The 14850-nt window shown below is 39.6% G+C and overlaps 1 protein-coding gene across 19 annotated transcripts in view; it reads left to right on the top strand.

Moving 5' to 3' along the window:
• Positions 1-14850, top strand: part of ARHGEF28 (Rho guanine nucleotide exchange factor 28) — a 120121-nt gene that overhangs the window by 34520 nt on the left and 70751 nt on the right. For 7 of the 19 annotated variants that reach the window (XM_041486163.1, XM_041486171.1, XM_041486167.1 and 4 more), the window contains exons 1-3: positions 741-1127; positions 4363-4435; positions 14186-14275. The exons of 3 other annotated variants lie outside the window; for them this stretch is intronic. In XM_041486163.1, coding sequence (XP_041342097.1) covers positions 4405-4435; positions 14186-14275 — 121 coding nt within the window. In that variant the 5' untranslated portion in view covers positions 741-1127; positions 4363-4404. Of the gene's footprint in view, positions 1-740; positions 1128-4362; positions 4436-7751; positions 7885-8284; positions 8332-14185; positions 14276-14850 lie in introns of those variants that run through there. 9 more of the 19 variants (XM_041486178.1, XM_041486164.1, XM_041486172.1 and 6 more) reach the window with 8 other exon arrangements.

The following is a 14850-nucleotide window of genomic DNA, read 5'->3' as shown; positions in this document are numbered from 1 at the left end:
ATATATATATATAAAAAGAAATATTTACATATGAACAGAACATAGGACTCCTGACTTCCACAAAACCTCAGCAGACTTTGTGACCCCTCTAAAGCTCAAGTTGGAACAAACAAATGAGGGAGAATCAGCAACAAAGACAGTGCTGCAGTTATGATTCTGTTTTGCTGGAGAGCTGCCACACTGACAAATTACTTAAAGGACAAGTGCTTTGTGGCACCTTTCAGCTGTCTGGAGCTCAGTCTGTACAGTCCTGAGGAGCTGCATGGGTGTATGTATGTGTCTTGGGATACCAAATGGTAAGCATCAGACACCCCTTCGTACTCTTGGCTTTTCTTTGCAAATAGAGACATGCAAGAATTGGGATATGTTTTTATTTTGGTATGTGCTTCTTTCAGTTTTGGCTCCATGCAGCCTGTAGTTTATGTGAGACTTATCTGTACTTCAGCTTAAAAAAAATACAGCATGGGTACAGTACATTATGTTATGACTGTTATGTCCAAACAATACTGTATTCCCTTGAGATACTTTCTGTTTTTCACTCTTGTAGGATAACAAATCTGCTAGCTGCCAGTTGTGTCCTACTGCTATATATGGCAACATTGACAGGAAAAGGTAGTATTGCTCAGCAGTAAGGAGAAATAGGTATTGTCACAGCTTGTTCATTCTGGCTTCTTTAAGTACTGAGTAACTGTCTAGAGGTAACATTGTTTTTTCCCATTTGGTTGCTAGAAGTAGCTCTGTGTTCTAAAGGCTGAAAGGACTCATTGGTACGATTTTTGTTTGCCCAGCTGTGTTTTCGGTGGATGTTTCAGGTTTTCTGACTCTGGTTTTTGTGGCGGGTCGTTGGGTCCTGACGGGCTGTGCTGGAGGCGAGCCGGAAGCTCACGGTGGCAGAGCTTTCATTCTGCCTGTGCAGGGAGCATCTGCACAGGGTGTGTCATTTCAGCTTCCAGGGCAGTCCGTCGCTTGACATTTCAAGAGCAGAGATCAGCGAGGGTGCCTGCATACAGTTTGTTCTTTCATCTGGAGCTCTGGTGCTGACACTCGGTCACACTGCACAGCACTTGCTGGAGTCAGACATTAAGCTCTTCAGAAAATACTTCTGGGACAGACCTCTCCTTTAACAGGTACCACAGATTTTCTTCATGATTTCCAGCTGTAGACTTTTCAGGCTGGATTTGTTTTCATTGAGTAGCCTTTTAATTTAAGCTGCCATGTCACTGATCACCAGTATAATTTCATGATTACTGTTGTGGGTTTCTACTTTGTGTATACATTGTATGTCTGAAGCTGGAGCATAAGAGGTGTTGAGAACTTTGTAAAACCTCTTTTGCCTCCCAAGTTGTTTTTAATCATGGTAGACTCTAAAGGGAGTATCTTTCCCTGAAATCTCTGTGTCTTCAATTGCATTGCCATTGTATTCATGATTGTACTTTGAAATTTGTAATTTAATTCCATTATTTTGGTAGTGTAATGCCTGGGAGCCTTTATCAAGAGGCAGCCCTGGTCTGTTATTTACAGCAGAAATGGAGGGTACAGACTTTTTCCACAGAGTTTAGTTTAGTTTTTCTTATTTTAATGTAAAATGTCTGAAGCACCATTGTCATATCCTTCAGGACATCTTGATTCAATACAATAAAGAGAATGCTTGAATGCATACGTTCTTTAATAGCAATGCAGATGCTTACCTGTATTTTTAGATTGAGACTACACAACATACATAAAACTAGTGAGCTAAAAACACACTAAAAGTTGGCTTTTTTTCTGGTCTTGAAATTAATCTTTTCCATTCTTAGCTTTGGGTTTCCTCATTTGTGCACTGATTTTCCTTGTGTTGCCTTTTTCTCATGCTGCATTTTTTTAAACTTAGAAAATTATTTATATGTTGTGTTTAATATAGAAACTTAAGTTGCAGCATACTGTATAGTCCTTATGTATAATCTTACCTAACTATGTTCTTGAAATTTGATTTCTTTCAATACAAAAAAGTTACTCTCTGTAGTTTGTAGAATCCCTGCAATTTGTGTGTGGCTTTTCCATTAACAATAATGAACTCAAAAGGAAAACCAAGAATATAATCAAGAATTCATTGTTATTTATATGATTGCCTTTTTCTTGCACTTGCACTTGCAAAGTCCTTGTACTTCATTCAGTCTTTGAAATGGAAAAAGAAACTGTGGCATGTTAGGTATTCTCAAAGACAAGACTCTGAAAAGCTAGAAAATTCTGCATTTGATGTTTTCAGGAAAAAGCCTACTGCCCTGGATTTGTTGTTCCCCTTTTGCCATTCCTCTAGTTGCAGCAGTCTAGGTTCTGTTGTGGGGACCTTATTCCCCTCCTGCTCAGCATCAGTGTTGCAGCACTTTAAATCAAGCAGGAATAGACCAGAATAACTGGGAAGATCACATGGTTTATTTAGTTAATTTTCTATACATGAGCTGTTATTTTTAGACTATGTATTATATCCAAAAGGAAAGGTAAAATTAATTTTCCTTCTGTTGCAAACAAGAATTTTGAGTTCTTCAGTTGTATCCAAAGCATTGGGAGGCAATTATAAATCTTTGGTTGGTATTAGAGATTTCACAGTATATAGTCTTTTTAAAATAGAGGTAGAATTTACTGCTGTCCTGGAGTATTCATTTCGTCTACAGAAGACTAAGGCTGTACATCTGGTGTCTTGAGACTCTATAAATGACCACATTGCTACTTTATGCTTGAGTCAGAAAGTAATGAACTGAAGAAAGGGAGCTTTGTCTCAGTTATGGTGGCATGTAGTGTTGGATTTGTGTGAGATGATTGCCTCAGACATCAGCACATCTATTCATGCAAGAGAAGCATGAATCTTTCCGAAGTATATTCTTCACTCTCTGCTGTGTCGGTTCTTTTAGTTCCTGTTCAATTCCTTAGAAGCCTGAGGAAGTAATGGAAAAGTTAAAACAAGTTGTCAGTAAGCCCAAGTCACTTGTATGGGAGCCATGCCTTCATTCAGCAGTTCAGAAAGTGGGAACCCTGTGGCCACTCCAGGCAACGGAGATGGGGGAGATAGTTGAAATTGCTGAAAAAGATGTGGGATTGCTTAAATTCTGTGTGACCTTCTTGGGACAGAGATTGCTGTGTGGTAATGGTGTCTGCCAGTGGGATGTGGTTGGTTCATCGTGCACCTCCAGTGGAGACATAGACAGCAGGAGGAGGTGATCCACGAGGCAGCCTGAGCTGCTGCAGGCAGCACGGCCAGTGCAGGGCAGAGGTCCTCTGTGAGAGGAAGAGAGATCTGGGGACTGAGTCAGAAATGCGTCAGAATTGTGAAAGAAACCAGAAAGAGCAAGCCAGGATAATCATCCAAAATGACTAAGATAGTTTATGATCATTTAAGTAATTTTTTTTTTGCCTGGTGATGGACAGATTTAATAGTTTCCCGACTTTCTTTTGACTTTTTCTGCCTGACACGTGTTCAAGTGGGGAGCTGCCAACTGTGATCACAGCAAGAGATGAGCAGAGAAAAATACAGCTTGCCCCACTGAGGTGGGGCTTCATGGCTTTCAAATTAGAAATTAGTTTGGCTGCAGTATTCAGTCCAGGGTCATCCCTGGCTTTTTCTTTTGTGCTCAGGTTACCATGTTTTTTCTCTGTTTGTGGCTCTTGGTAGTTGGCAAATATACAGGCAGTCTACTAGAGGGAAAGACTAGAAGCAAGCAGAGTAGTAGATGAGAGGACACAAAAGAATCCATTCTTTCTTCCTCCCACTTTGTTTTTCATTTTAGAAAGTAATTTCTAAAATAGGAGACTGTATCCCAGCCCCCTCTTCCTTTTGAGCAGGAGTGATGTAGTTGGTGTGTATCTGAGTGAGGGAGCAGCCTGTCCAGGAGCTACAGACATGGGGAGTGGAGTGTCTCCTGGCTTCCAGACTGGATCTGTCATGTAGTTAGTGTTTAGTCCTAGTTTATTCTCATTGTATTACCTATCCATCAAAATTGCTTGCTTTACAGGGACGCTTTCAACGTAAACTAGAATTCTGAATGGAGCTGTTGTGTAAAGCTGTTGTGCTGCTTTTCTCATAGAGAAGAAGGTTGTAAGCAGTGAAGTGCAAATAGTAAATCTGTTCCTTTAGATCTTCCATGTATTGTAAGCAGGAGGTGATTTCTCTCTGTAGTTAAAAATATTTTATAGGTTTTCCTCTTGAGGGATTGCTGTCAGTTTCCTCTGGAAGGTAGCCAATAAAATATTCCTTGTGGAATTTCTCTCAGTCATTTTAGTATTGCTCATAATGTAAGTGTTTGTCAGTCTTTCAATGTTGTTCTTGAGTTTTCAGACAAATATCATGGGCATCAAATACAGTTACTGCAATTTTGATTTTTTTTATAGAGTATTAATTCAGATGGAGTTGAGACAGTGGAAGGTCCAAAAATGCCCTGCGGTACAACACACTCTGTAGAAGGTATAGTGTTTTTTTCCATAATGTTGCAATCTTTCAAAGCTCTAGAAAGTTGGCACAGATTCATACACTATTTATTTATTCAGAAAGATCATGTTTCATATGGTTTTAGAGATGTGTTAGTAGAGAACAGTGTGTTAGTAGAGAACAGATGTGTTAGTAGAGAACAGATTACAAGAGTTTTATACGTCATTATACTCCCTACAGAGCACTGGTTTTCCAATGTCAGACTGAAACTGTTCACAAAATACTATGACATTCAATTGGAAAAGCCTTAACTGATTCGATTTTATGAGCTAGAAAAATGTCAGGTGGTTCCAGGAGAGGGCAGTGTTTAACTGAATGAATTCTCCTGCAAATTCCAGTAAAGCCTAATAAGTTAATAAACATAGGAGCAGAGTGATTATTTGTATGGATGGTTCTGGGATCCAGCCTAAACTTCTAATGTTGCAAAATCCTCATTTATTTCCATTAGATGTTCACTATTTTGGTGAGCAGTTTACCTCTGCAAGGATTGTGGGTCTGTGCTTGCGGGTGAGAATGGTTTTTCATTACCAAAATGCTTCCCTGTGTACCTCAGAGCAAGCATGTCTTAGAGCTGAAGAGAAAATCACAAAAAAGGATAATTCTTCAGCATCAGAAGTATGAGGCTTGGGGACTTATATGTGATTCTTAGGAATGGATTAAAAGTTTTTATCAGTTGTCCTTTTGTTTATGTGGCTGGCATTGTATGTTTGGATAAAGCAACAAGCTGAGAGCTCTGTGAGAGGCTCGATCTTGCTCTTCAGTGTCTGCTGGAGGCAACCTTACTTGAGGGCAGCAGAAATCTGAACACCTGCATGAACTGTGTACAGGACCAGGACCTGATGCAGGGAAAAAAAGGACGGGGACTAGTTTGAGGGGCATCAGCTAGTAACTTCAAGTGAATGGGTAAGATAGGGACACAGTCATGAATTTAAATGTGTATGCTGCCATTGCTAGTGCTGAAAAAATAGCTTTATACCCAGCTTTTCTGTTCGTCTTCAGACAACAAATATTCTGCCATTAGAAGTTAAATTTGCAGAGAAATAATAAGCAGTTGTTAGCAGTTACAAGCTACATATCTGTTATTGTGAGTGAGAATTTATTATACGGGTTTTGTGAATGACCTTGGTGATACGGTATGAAAATGCATTTACTCTGGGTGTTCACCTGAGCACTGTACTCTGATCAGGGTGGTCTTTATGCTGCTCCCTGGGGAGAGAAAGTTGAATGGCCTTCATTGGCAGTACTATATGTGGCAGTCACTTGGCCACTGTGACTTGTGGGTGATAATTACTTCCATATTTTTCACAAAAAGAGCTTTAACTTGGTCTGACTTGCACAAGCAGAATACAAACATCAATGGGTATTCATAGCCCAGAGAGAGAATGAGAGAGTCTTGGGTTCAGGACATCTACTCTCATTTTGGATTCTGGTAAGCAGCAGAGAATTTTAGCATAGGCACACCTAGCTATATGTGTTTTCAGTGGAAGCTGTATACTTTTGTGCCTTCATGCATCAGAGTTACTTTGCACATGTTTTAAAAAAAAAAAATTCATTTCAACACATGGAAAAGCAGGTTTGTAAGTATTGTAAGTACATTTTGTAAGTATCCAGGACAACACAAACAGATTATAGTAAACATCTTGTGTGTTCTATGCTCTGTGATATCTGCTTGTAGACATGAGAAGTCTATAACTACTGTTTGTGCGGTGTTAGTCAACAATGCTTTTTCATCTTCTGATATTTTAATATTTAATTGGTCACCATATGTCTGCAAGGCAGACTGTTTTCTAGCCACCAAGTAAAAAAAATTAAAAATCACTGAATGGTGGTTGCTGGTGACTAGTGGCTTGTCTTAAAATTTCCATTTGCCAGCATTCAGGAGATCAAAAGAACTTTGTTCCAGATTGAGTTAAAATTGTTGCTGCTGGAAGCAAAAATTATATGAAATGATTGTGTTTTTTAATACATTCTGAGTTGCATTCACTGAACTTCTTTATAAAGTGTCTGCTAAGTTCAGGACTTTATTTTGGCACATTCAAGTCATGAAAGTATCCCACTCAGATTTTAAAACTGCTGCCATTCCCAGAAGCAGTAGCTACTCACTCCTGAAGTCAAGATCAACAGGCTTTTAAAACCCCATGCTACCAGAACCCCTGAGCTGTCAATGAGAGGAGGCTGGTATAGCCAACCTCCTCCATTTCTTGTGAAATGCCATCATATGAAAGCAGTGGGTCAGTGTAAGGTGGTGCTCCTAGCTTGATCTCCCATAGCAACTTAAATTCAAATATATGGAGTGATACATTATCCCGACAGGATGCAGAACAAAAAGTGAAATAGGTGGTATTTTAGCTAATTTTAGAGTTTGTGCTTTTCTTTCTCTTTTCTGACTTTGAAATTCTGTGTCCATGAGTTTACTGAATGCTGTTACCCAGAAGATAAGCCAATTGTTGCTACAGTATATATTGTCTAGAGAAAATGGCTTTTTATTTCAATTGTTCAACAATTGTTGAACTGAATAATAATAATGACAAGTGCATGTCAATGCTGTAAAAAAATCTTTTTATAGAAGCTTTAAAGGAGGTGTCTGTACTTACAGTTACAGAAGAAATAGTCTGTTCCTGCTAGCTGAAAGGTGGTGTCTGGAATGTTTAGTTTGACAGTACCAGGGATTGTGTACTCTGTGGTTGTGCTGTATTAGAATGCTGCAGGAGTTTAATTAAAGAGGGTGGATTAATTCAAAATGAATGAATGATTGTGGTACTGATCAGCATGGACCCAGTCCTAACTCCTGCCAGTGTCCAGGGGCCGTGCTGAGATCAGGGACAGCAGGTTGCAAGGGGCACATAACTGCACCCCAGAACTTCATGTCCAAGAGACCTGATGGTCAGATTATGTGATTTAGGTAACGGGCAACTGTCTTTGAATTGTTTTTCCCAAGATGTATTGATAGAACTCTTTTTTTTTAAACCTTGAGTGTATCTTTTGTTCAGTGCCAGTAAAGGTCACCAGACTCCATATACAAGGCACCCTATGCTGCCTGCTGAAGCATACTTAGTTTAACTGTTTACTGGAGCTGGAGAAATGAAGAGGATATCTGAGAATAGATATGAACCTAGAACTGAAAGATTCAGTATGGAATGAAGCATATTTACCATGATGACTGTCTATATGATTTCAGTTTCATTTTATTTTAAAATATGTTTGCTAAACAATAATGTTACTGGAAGCATGAATGATGCTTGTGTTCATTTACATTCCTGTGTCCAAATTATTCTTCTTTGCTGTTTCACAGTCGTCCTTCAGGCTGCATTTGGGCAAAACATGAAAAGCGTGGGGGATGGTTTTTTGCTGTTGCTGTATCCTTCTCCACATCCCTTGGAAGAAAATATAAACCAAAACCCAAACAAACAAAAAAAAGACTGACAGTGAAGTGTTTTTTTTTTTTTACTTTTTGGGTTAAAAATGCAAAGTCTAATTTCAGAAAATGCATGACATCCCTGCAGAAGAAAAGCAGAGTTCAGCTGCTCTGTGGCATTGGTGTGAGGCATAATCCTTGAGCTGTTGATTTTCTGAGTGTGTGGGGGTTAATCAGCCCAAACATAATTGTGACAATAACATAGCACTTGTTGTGCACCCAGCTTGCATGCTGCCCACGGGATCACTGCTGCGGGGAGATGCATGGGCTGCCCATGTCCATTGTTCTGGCTTGCCTGCATGCTTCTTGTGTCCCCTTTCCTATCTGAAAAACGAGAGAGACCAGCAGCAGAAACCAAAGCAGACCCAGAATTTCCTTGTTATTAAAGGCAGCAGTCTTTGCTCTTGCAGGTCCTGTGAGCTTGGCTTCTGAAGAGTTGCCCCAGGATGATACGAAGGTACAGATTTCTCTTTTTACCAATAGCTTTATTTAGGCTGAGAAGCAGCAACCTCTGCATGCCTATCTGAGCTAAGAAATAAATTCTAGCCTGCCAGGCAACACTTCCTGCTATTTCTGTGCTGCAGGAGTAGTTATGTGTGTAGATGATAATTATTTGAAAGAATCTATTATGTAGCTGTGGGTTGGAAAGCTGAGTTGCAGAAGCAAGCTCTGCTTTTGGACCAGGAGCTCCTGTATTTATGGTGAAGCTTAGTGCCTTTAGGGAGCTTGCAGCTGCTAGTTTGGAGTCAGCACCAGACCTACGTCTAGCCTAAGTTTCATCCTTCAGACAGCACGGTTCATTACATCTGAGGAGTTAGTCTCTGAAAGAGACCTTGTGGGTAGCTGTGAGTCCTTAACAGGATGTAAATGGGAATAATACTTGATGCAAAAAAATACTGCAAGTTCCCATTGTCATCTACTTGGAGGCATCTAAACAGCTTTGGGGAGAGACCAAAATATGTGAGCAGTGCCATTACAACTGTATTTCTGTCAGTTGTATTTGATCTCTAGTCTTATATTCTGCTTTTTATTTATATGTACTTGTTTACAAAACTGGAAAATCTTTGTCTTGGCATTTCTTAAACACCTTTAAAACAGGAGGTTGATTAGCACCTTGGTGGGTATGAAACTAAAACAGTAATTTAGATTGAGAGAAACAAAATCTGGTCAAACCAGGTAAATCTGATAAAAGCGATATCAATACCAAGTGATTACTGTTTGCTTTGGGTTCTTTTAATAATATTTGACTGCAGTGGAATATTGCTGAGCTGACACGTTAGGTAATTTTTATAAATGTGACTTTAGGCTTTTTTTGTTTGGTTGCTTGGGTTTTTTAAAATTTTTATTGCCACCTGTGAGGAAGATTGACCATTTGTTTGGAACTCACATGTTGGTATTGTAATCTGTGACATTTGAGAATTAAATCTGCAGTATACACACATTTTGGAGTCTATGCTGAAAGTGTGTGTAGGAGCAGAGTGTTGCAGTTCATGAGTCTTGCGGGGGGAAAAAGATTCTGGTCCCATACTGATTGTCTCTTGTTTGATCTAGCAGAAAGTCTATAATGAATCTAGAATTAATGAACTGAACTGTGACATTTCTGCAGGTGTGAACAGCTCAGGCATTAGAAATATTTCTAATCTTAGAAAATATTTCTGTTTTCTCCATAGCACTGTATATTGGCTTGTCAGAGCAAAATTAAACTTTGTAAGAGGCTGAAAATTGAAGTTTGCATGGGAAGTAAGATATGATTTGGTCTCTTTGATTATGGTTAGGATTTGAGTCCTTAGGGTTCATTTGCATATGGAAGTAGCATGCCATATCAATTGCATTTATGAAATGGCTAAAATGAAGTGGCTTCTGCTTGATAGTGTTTGAACTGAATCCTGAAAGCATATAGCACAGTTTGCAACTAAGCATAAATACAGTGCAGTGTTTGTCTTCAGAAATAACTCAATTTTTCTGTTTCTGGCCTTTCCAAGACTCTGGGGTTCCTTCTAAAGAAAATGAAGATCATGTCTTGTTGGCCGTAGGCAAGAAATAATTAAAAATTTTTACTTCCTGAAAGCTGCTGATAGGTAGTGTCTTGTCAGGTATGCACAAGACAGTTTCTTTTAAAGAGATGAAGAGTAACTTGCTGAAAGATCAGCCAGTTGTATCTACGTCAAAGAGGGAACCTCTTTTGTCTCTAGCATACATAGATGGTGTATCAAACAGTACTGTGATAGCAGGACTTTTCAGTAATGTGCTAGCTGTTGTAGGAACAACAACCTTGAAAATAATATCTGATAGAGCAAACATATGTGACTGAAGCTATATATGTGACTGAAGGTGGAATAAAGTCTGTAGAAATGACACAGTGAGTTGTGGGCCTGGTAGGATAATATAGCCAGCTGTGCTAGAAAGCACATTTAGAGACTGAAACTCCACTGGAAAGGTGTTTTGAAGCTTTGTGGAAAGCCACAAGAGCAATATACAAACATGGGCTTGTGGAAAGCACAGCAAGTTGGAAAATATAATGTTTAACTAAGCTCTGCAAGTGGGAGCTGCTGTGCCAGTCAGAGACTGCCAATCTGACATCACTGGCCTGTGGTCCAGTGCTGAGCTCAGAAAGAGCAGCCCAAATGGAGGCATTCTGTATGCAGATTTTGGTGCTGCAAAGTGAAGATTCACTTCATGTGTGCAGAAAGGAAGGGGATAGATGTGCATACATAGAGGGGATATACGTTAGAGGGAAATGAGCTGACATAAACTCAGAGGCAGTTCTAAGATAAGAAGCTGGCAGATTATTTTATTACCTCTCACTAAATCAGCATCTAGTTATCTATTGTTTTAGTTTCTGTTATGCCAAATACCTGTACTTCAGCTATTTGATGACGATTTTCTCACTGTCCCATACAGGGAATATGAGAGCACCAGGAGGGATTTGGGACTATTGGGACACTAGGCAAAAAGCCCAATATTCACAGTTATTCTAACTTTAGCGCTTTTGAGAATAGGACACTGTACCACTCTTTACCTTGCTCAAAAATGCAAGGTATGTGGGATGTTAGTGCCCATGTGTTCAAATCTGTTTTGTCAAGCAAGACCAAAGTATTGGACTGTGTCTGAGTGTAGGAGTGTGTGGAGCCACTGGGGAGTGATTAGGGTTTGTTAATATGAAAGCCACATTTGCTCTGGTCTTTGCTCCAGTTATACCATCTGGACAGAACATAAAGTATTTTAGAAGCTGACAAAGTATAAGTTCTCCACCCTGAAATGATAGCTGATATTTCTTTTTCTTACTCCTGAAATGCTTTTTTCTTCTAAGACATCATTCGCACAGAATTGCTTGTGGCAGCTGAAACAGAAGCCAGGCCCCTCTGGCTTCAAACCTGCTCATTCTCTGACGCTTGGTTGGGCAGATGCATCAGATCCTGAGTCCTCTTGGAGGAACAAGCAAGTGACTTTGGCCATGGTTCGTACTGTTAGGAGTGGTAGTGCAGATTTTTAGAGGAGCTAAGAGGGTAAAAAGTGGTGAATTTGAGTGTGATTTGGACAAGTTTTAGGTGCTTATAATTTGATTTAAGTAAATTTTCTTAGGCATCTTCTTTGCATATAGAGTAAAACTATAATGTGTAGATATACATATATGTGTTCGTACATGTGTGTCTATGAAGTGTGTCCTGAGCACAGGCTTATCTTGTATTAAACTTAGAAAAATTCATTGTTGTAATGGCTGCATGAGAAATAAGCAATCCTCTGCCGCCCCCTATATCTTAATTACTTTAGAGTATGTTTAAGAAGTTGACTTGTTTGTGGAAAAATTGCAGTGAAATCCATTCTACTCATTTTAGAAGTCTCTGTAACTGAGAGTTTGACTGCCCTGTGTAAGGACTGGAGCATGGACTTGCTGCTGGCCATACTGTGGGCTGTCCTTGTCCATCTCCGGGGTGTGCTCTCAAGCTGGCCAAAACACTCATCACATACACATCCAATGGGATTTTGCCATTGACCTCAGCAGGGCCTGAAAGGCTTCCAGTGAGCAACGTGTATGAGATGTGATGGGGCTGAATTGCAGGCTAGGGAATGAGTGAGCTGTTGGGTGTGCAATAAAAAGTGGAAGTGGGAAGGGATAAAGACAGATGGAAATAATTTGGTGATAGCCAGAAATTTTTAAGTTTACCAAAGCTGTGTTTACTGGTTTATTTGAATGTAAAAATCAGCATATGTTCTAACCTGACTCATTTAACCATATTGCTAAAGATCATAGTTTTCTTACCCTGAATTGTTTCAAACTATTCTGGAAAAAAAAAAAAAAAAGTCTCCTTGGCAGTGCTGTTAAATGGCAGTGGCTTTGGCAGGAAAAGCACACAGTGGGGGATAAGAAGAGAAATTCAAATAGTGTCAGTGGGGGAGAGGGAAACAGCTAAAGGGGATTGAATGAAAAAGAATGAATAGAAACAAGCAAACTCTGGAATCTTACTAGTAGCTGGATGTGCAAATCAAAGAGTACTTGTAAGAGTGAGAATGTGAGTGCTCTTTGAATGAGGGTAAAAAGTCCACCACTTAGGTTTCTCAGTTCTTTTCCTGTGTGGTTCTTGCTTTAGAATCTCCACAAAAACTAAATGTTGTCATGGAATGGTTTTCATTGGAAGGGACCTTTGAAGTAGCAGTGGCTACTAGAAGGGCTCTCCTGTTCCTGCTCTCTGTGTTCTTCATCAGACATCCCTTTCAAGCATGTTGGTTATTATGGCTCTTTCTCCACAAAGTTTGGGAAATGTCTTTGCAGAACTGCTTTCAACATTTGGTAGGATGCTAAAAGGGCACCAGCTCTCCTTGCTCCCTGTTTTCTTCATCTTTGGATTGGGACCTGGCAGCCTTAGGCATGAGGTCTAGTACTGAGTCTTGTAGTTTGGTTTTGAGAACTGTAGTTGAAATTTTTTTGTGCAAAATGTTTCTCATCCTCCAGCATCTCTGAAGAGCCCCAGGAATATCAGTCCTGGAAGTGTGATGGGCCAATAAGAAGCCAAGAAGATGATGAGTTTTGGGTTTGCACTATTTCAGAATGGGAGGAATAGGAGTTGGGCACAACAGGATGCTAGACCATGCTTAAAAAGAGGCTGTAGGGAGACACTGCAGTGCTAGTCACACCTGCTGGTGTTCTTTCCCCTCTTTCTGTCTCCTTTGGAAATTGTTAGAGATCTGTTTTATCTTTACAAGAGAAAAAACTGCTAAACAAAACCCAAAACCAATCAACCAAACCTCACCCCCCTCCATGGACTTTTTTCCTTTTTATCATTTGAGGTAAACATGCTGGAAATACTGAGAGAAAACCAGTATCTGTTGGGAAGAACAAATAAAAGAAATAAATGGAAGGCAACAAAAAAAGGATCTTTTCCCCTTTCAGTATTATGCATGTGTTTTATTGCCAGGCATTGTCATCCCCAGAATCAGCAGCCCTGTACATTTTGGGAAAAGTCTAGGAGGTGACAGCTGTATGCAGTTACTGCTGGGCATGTAACAGTGTGAGCAGGGCACACTGTGAGTGGGTTTTTAAACATTTTTAACTCCTTCCTGTTCTTCATAGCTGGTTGGGAAAGAAAGTGTTTACAGGGCCATTTATAAAGCTGCAAAAGTTTCTCTTTTCCATTAAGAAAAGTGACCCAAACACCCAGTTTTGCTTCGAAGGAAATACAGCTTCCCCCCCCCCCCCTCCATCCCCCTAAAATTCAGGAAGGGATGATGATGATAATTTTTCAAAATAATTTCCATAATCTCCACATTACATTGCCAGCAACCTAGTGGTGTCTGCCTCTTCTACTCTGTATGGTCTGCCAGTGATGAAAAACTCCTGGAAGCCATGTTTTGCCAGAGATAAAATTACTGATGCCACATTTTTGACAGTTCACTGTGTGACCAGGCAACTACAAAATATTTTTAATAGAGTCTGCCCTTTGATTTTCATGATTCCACAGAAATCCCCATTTAACCACAGATCAGTTTAAGGAACAGAACATAATTGCCATAATGATCTTCTTTTCTGTATACCAGTGCTGAAATATGCAGAAAAATCTGATTTCAATGTTGCTGTTTTGTTCTTTCCTTTGATTAGATTTCTTCACCATGGTGGTGAGGCTTTTAATACTTAAAAGTGTTAATTGTTTTTTCTTTCAAGGTAGATAAAAGCATGGTCCTGCTGTCTGGAGTTCTACCTTTGTGCAGTTTCTGTTATGTCTGTAAAATTATTATATTTTGTACTTACTGCAGTCATATATTTTGCTCCTTTTTTGTGTTTTTTTTTTTTTTTTTTTTTCCCCTGGGATTTTTAGGGCAGAATCTTCGCATTTGGAGGTGTTTGGAGTCAAGAGTGAATGTTTTGACATTGGAGCTACAGGAAATAATTTTATGGCTACTGATAGGTAAGAGTGAAAGTTAGTGTGTTAAGTGCTGCCTATTTGAGACAGTTACAGGAGTCCTCTGATTCATGCTGTGCAGATCTTTTCTGTTTGTGGTAATTTTTATATTCTTCTGGCAGCTTTCCATCCTATCTTTGCTTTCTGTATGCTTTGAGAGAGGCGGAGTGATCCAGAATAGCATTTCTAGTCCACGACCTGCAGACTTCTGCTTCAGTTTCTCTCCTTAACAGATTTCTAACAAGACTTTGGGCATATCACTTATCTTTTGCACTTATCTCTGCAGCTCATTTTTTCCTGAAAGAAAGAGAACTGTAGAGAGCAACGTGATAAAGAGGCACTTCAGTACTTGGACGATTTGAGATATGCAAACACTCAGACTGGTTGTGCCAAAGAAGTCCACTTTGTGGTAAAGGAAGATTTAAAACCCCTATTTTTTAGTCAAAAGGTAGATGATTTGAAAGTTGCGGAGAGAAACAACAACTGAAGAAAATTGCACACTTATCACTGCAGCTAATGATGGTGACAATTGCACTCTGAGATTTTGGGCTGCAGCTTTGACATCTTTGTGTTGCTTCTTC

The sequence above is a fragment of the Pyrgilauda ruficollis genome, unplaced genomic scaffold (assembly GCF_017590135.1).
Source record: "Pyrgilauda ruficollis isolate IOZ18807 unplaced genomic scaffold, ASM1759013v1 scaffold74, whole genome shotgun sequence".
NCBI classification, from domain to species: domain Eukaryota; kingdom Metazoa; phylum Chordata; class Aves; order Passeriformes; family Passeridae; genus Pyrgilauda; species Pyrgilauda ruficollis.
The sequence above is the reverse complement of the archived record's forward strand: the minus strand, read 5'-3'. Positions and strand labels throughout refer to the sequence as shown.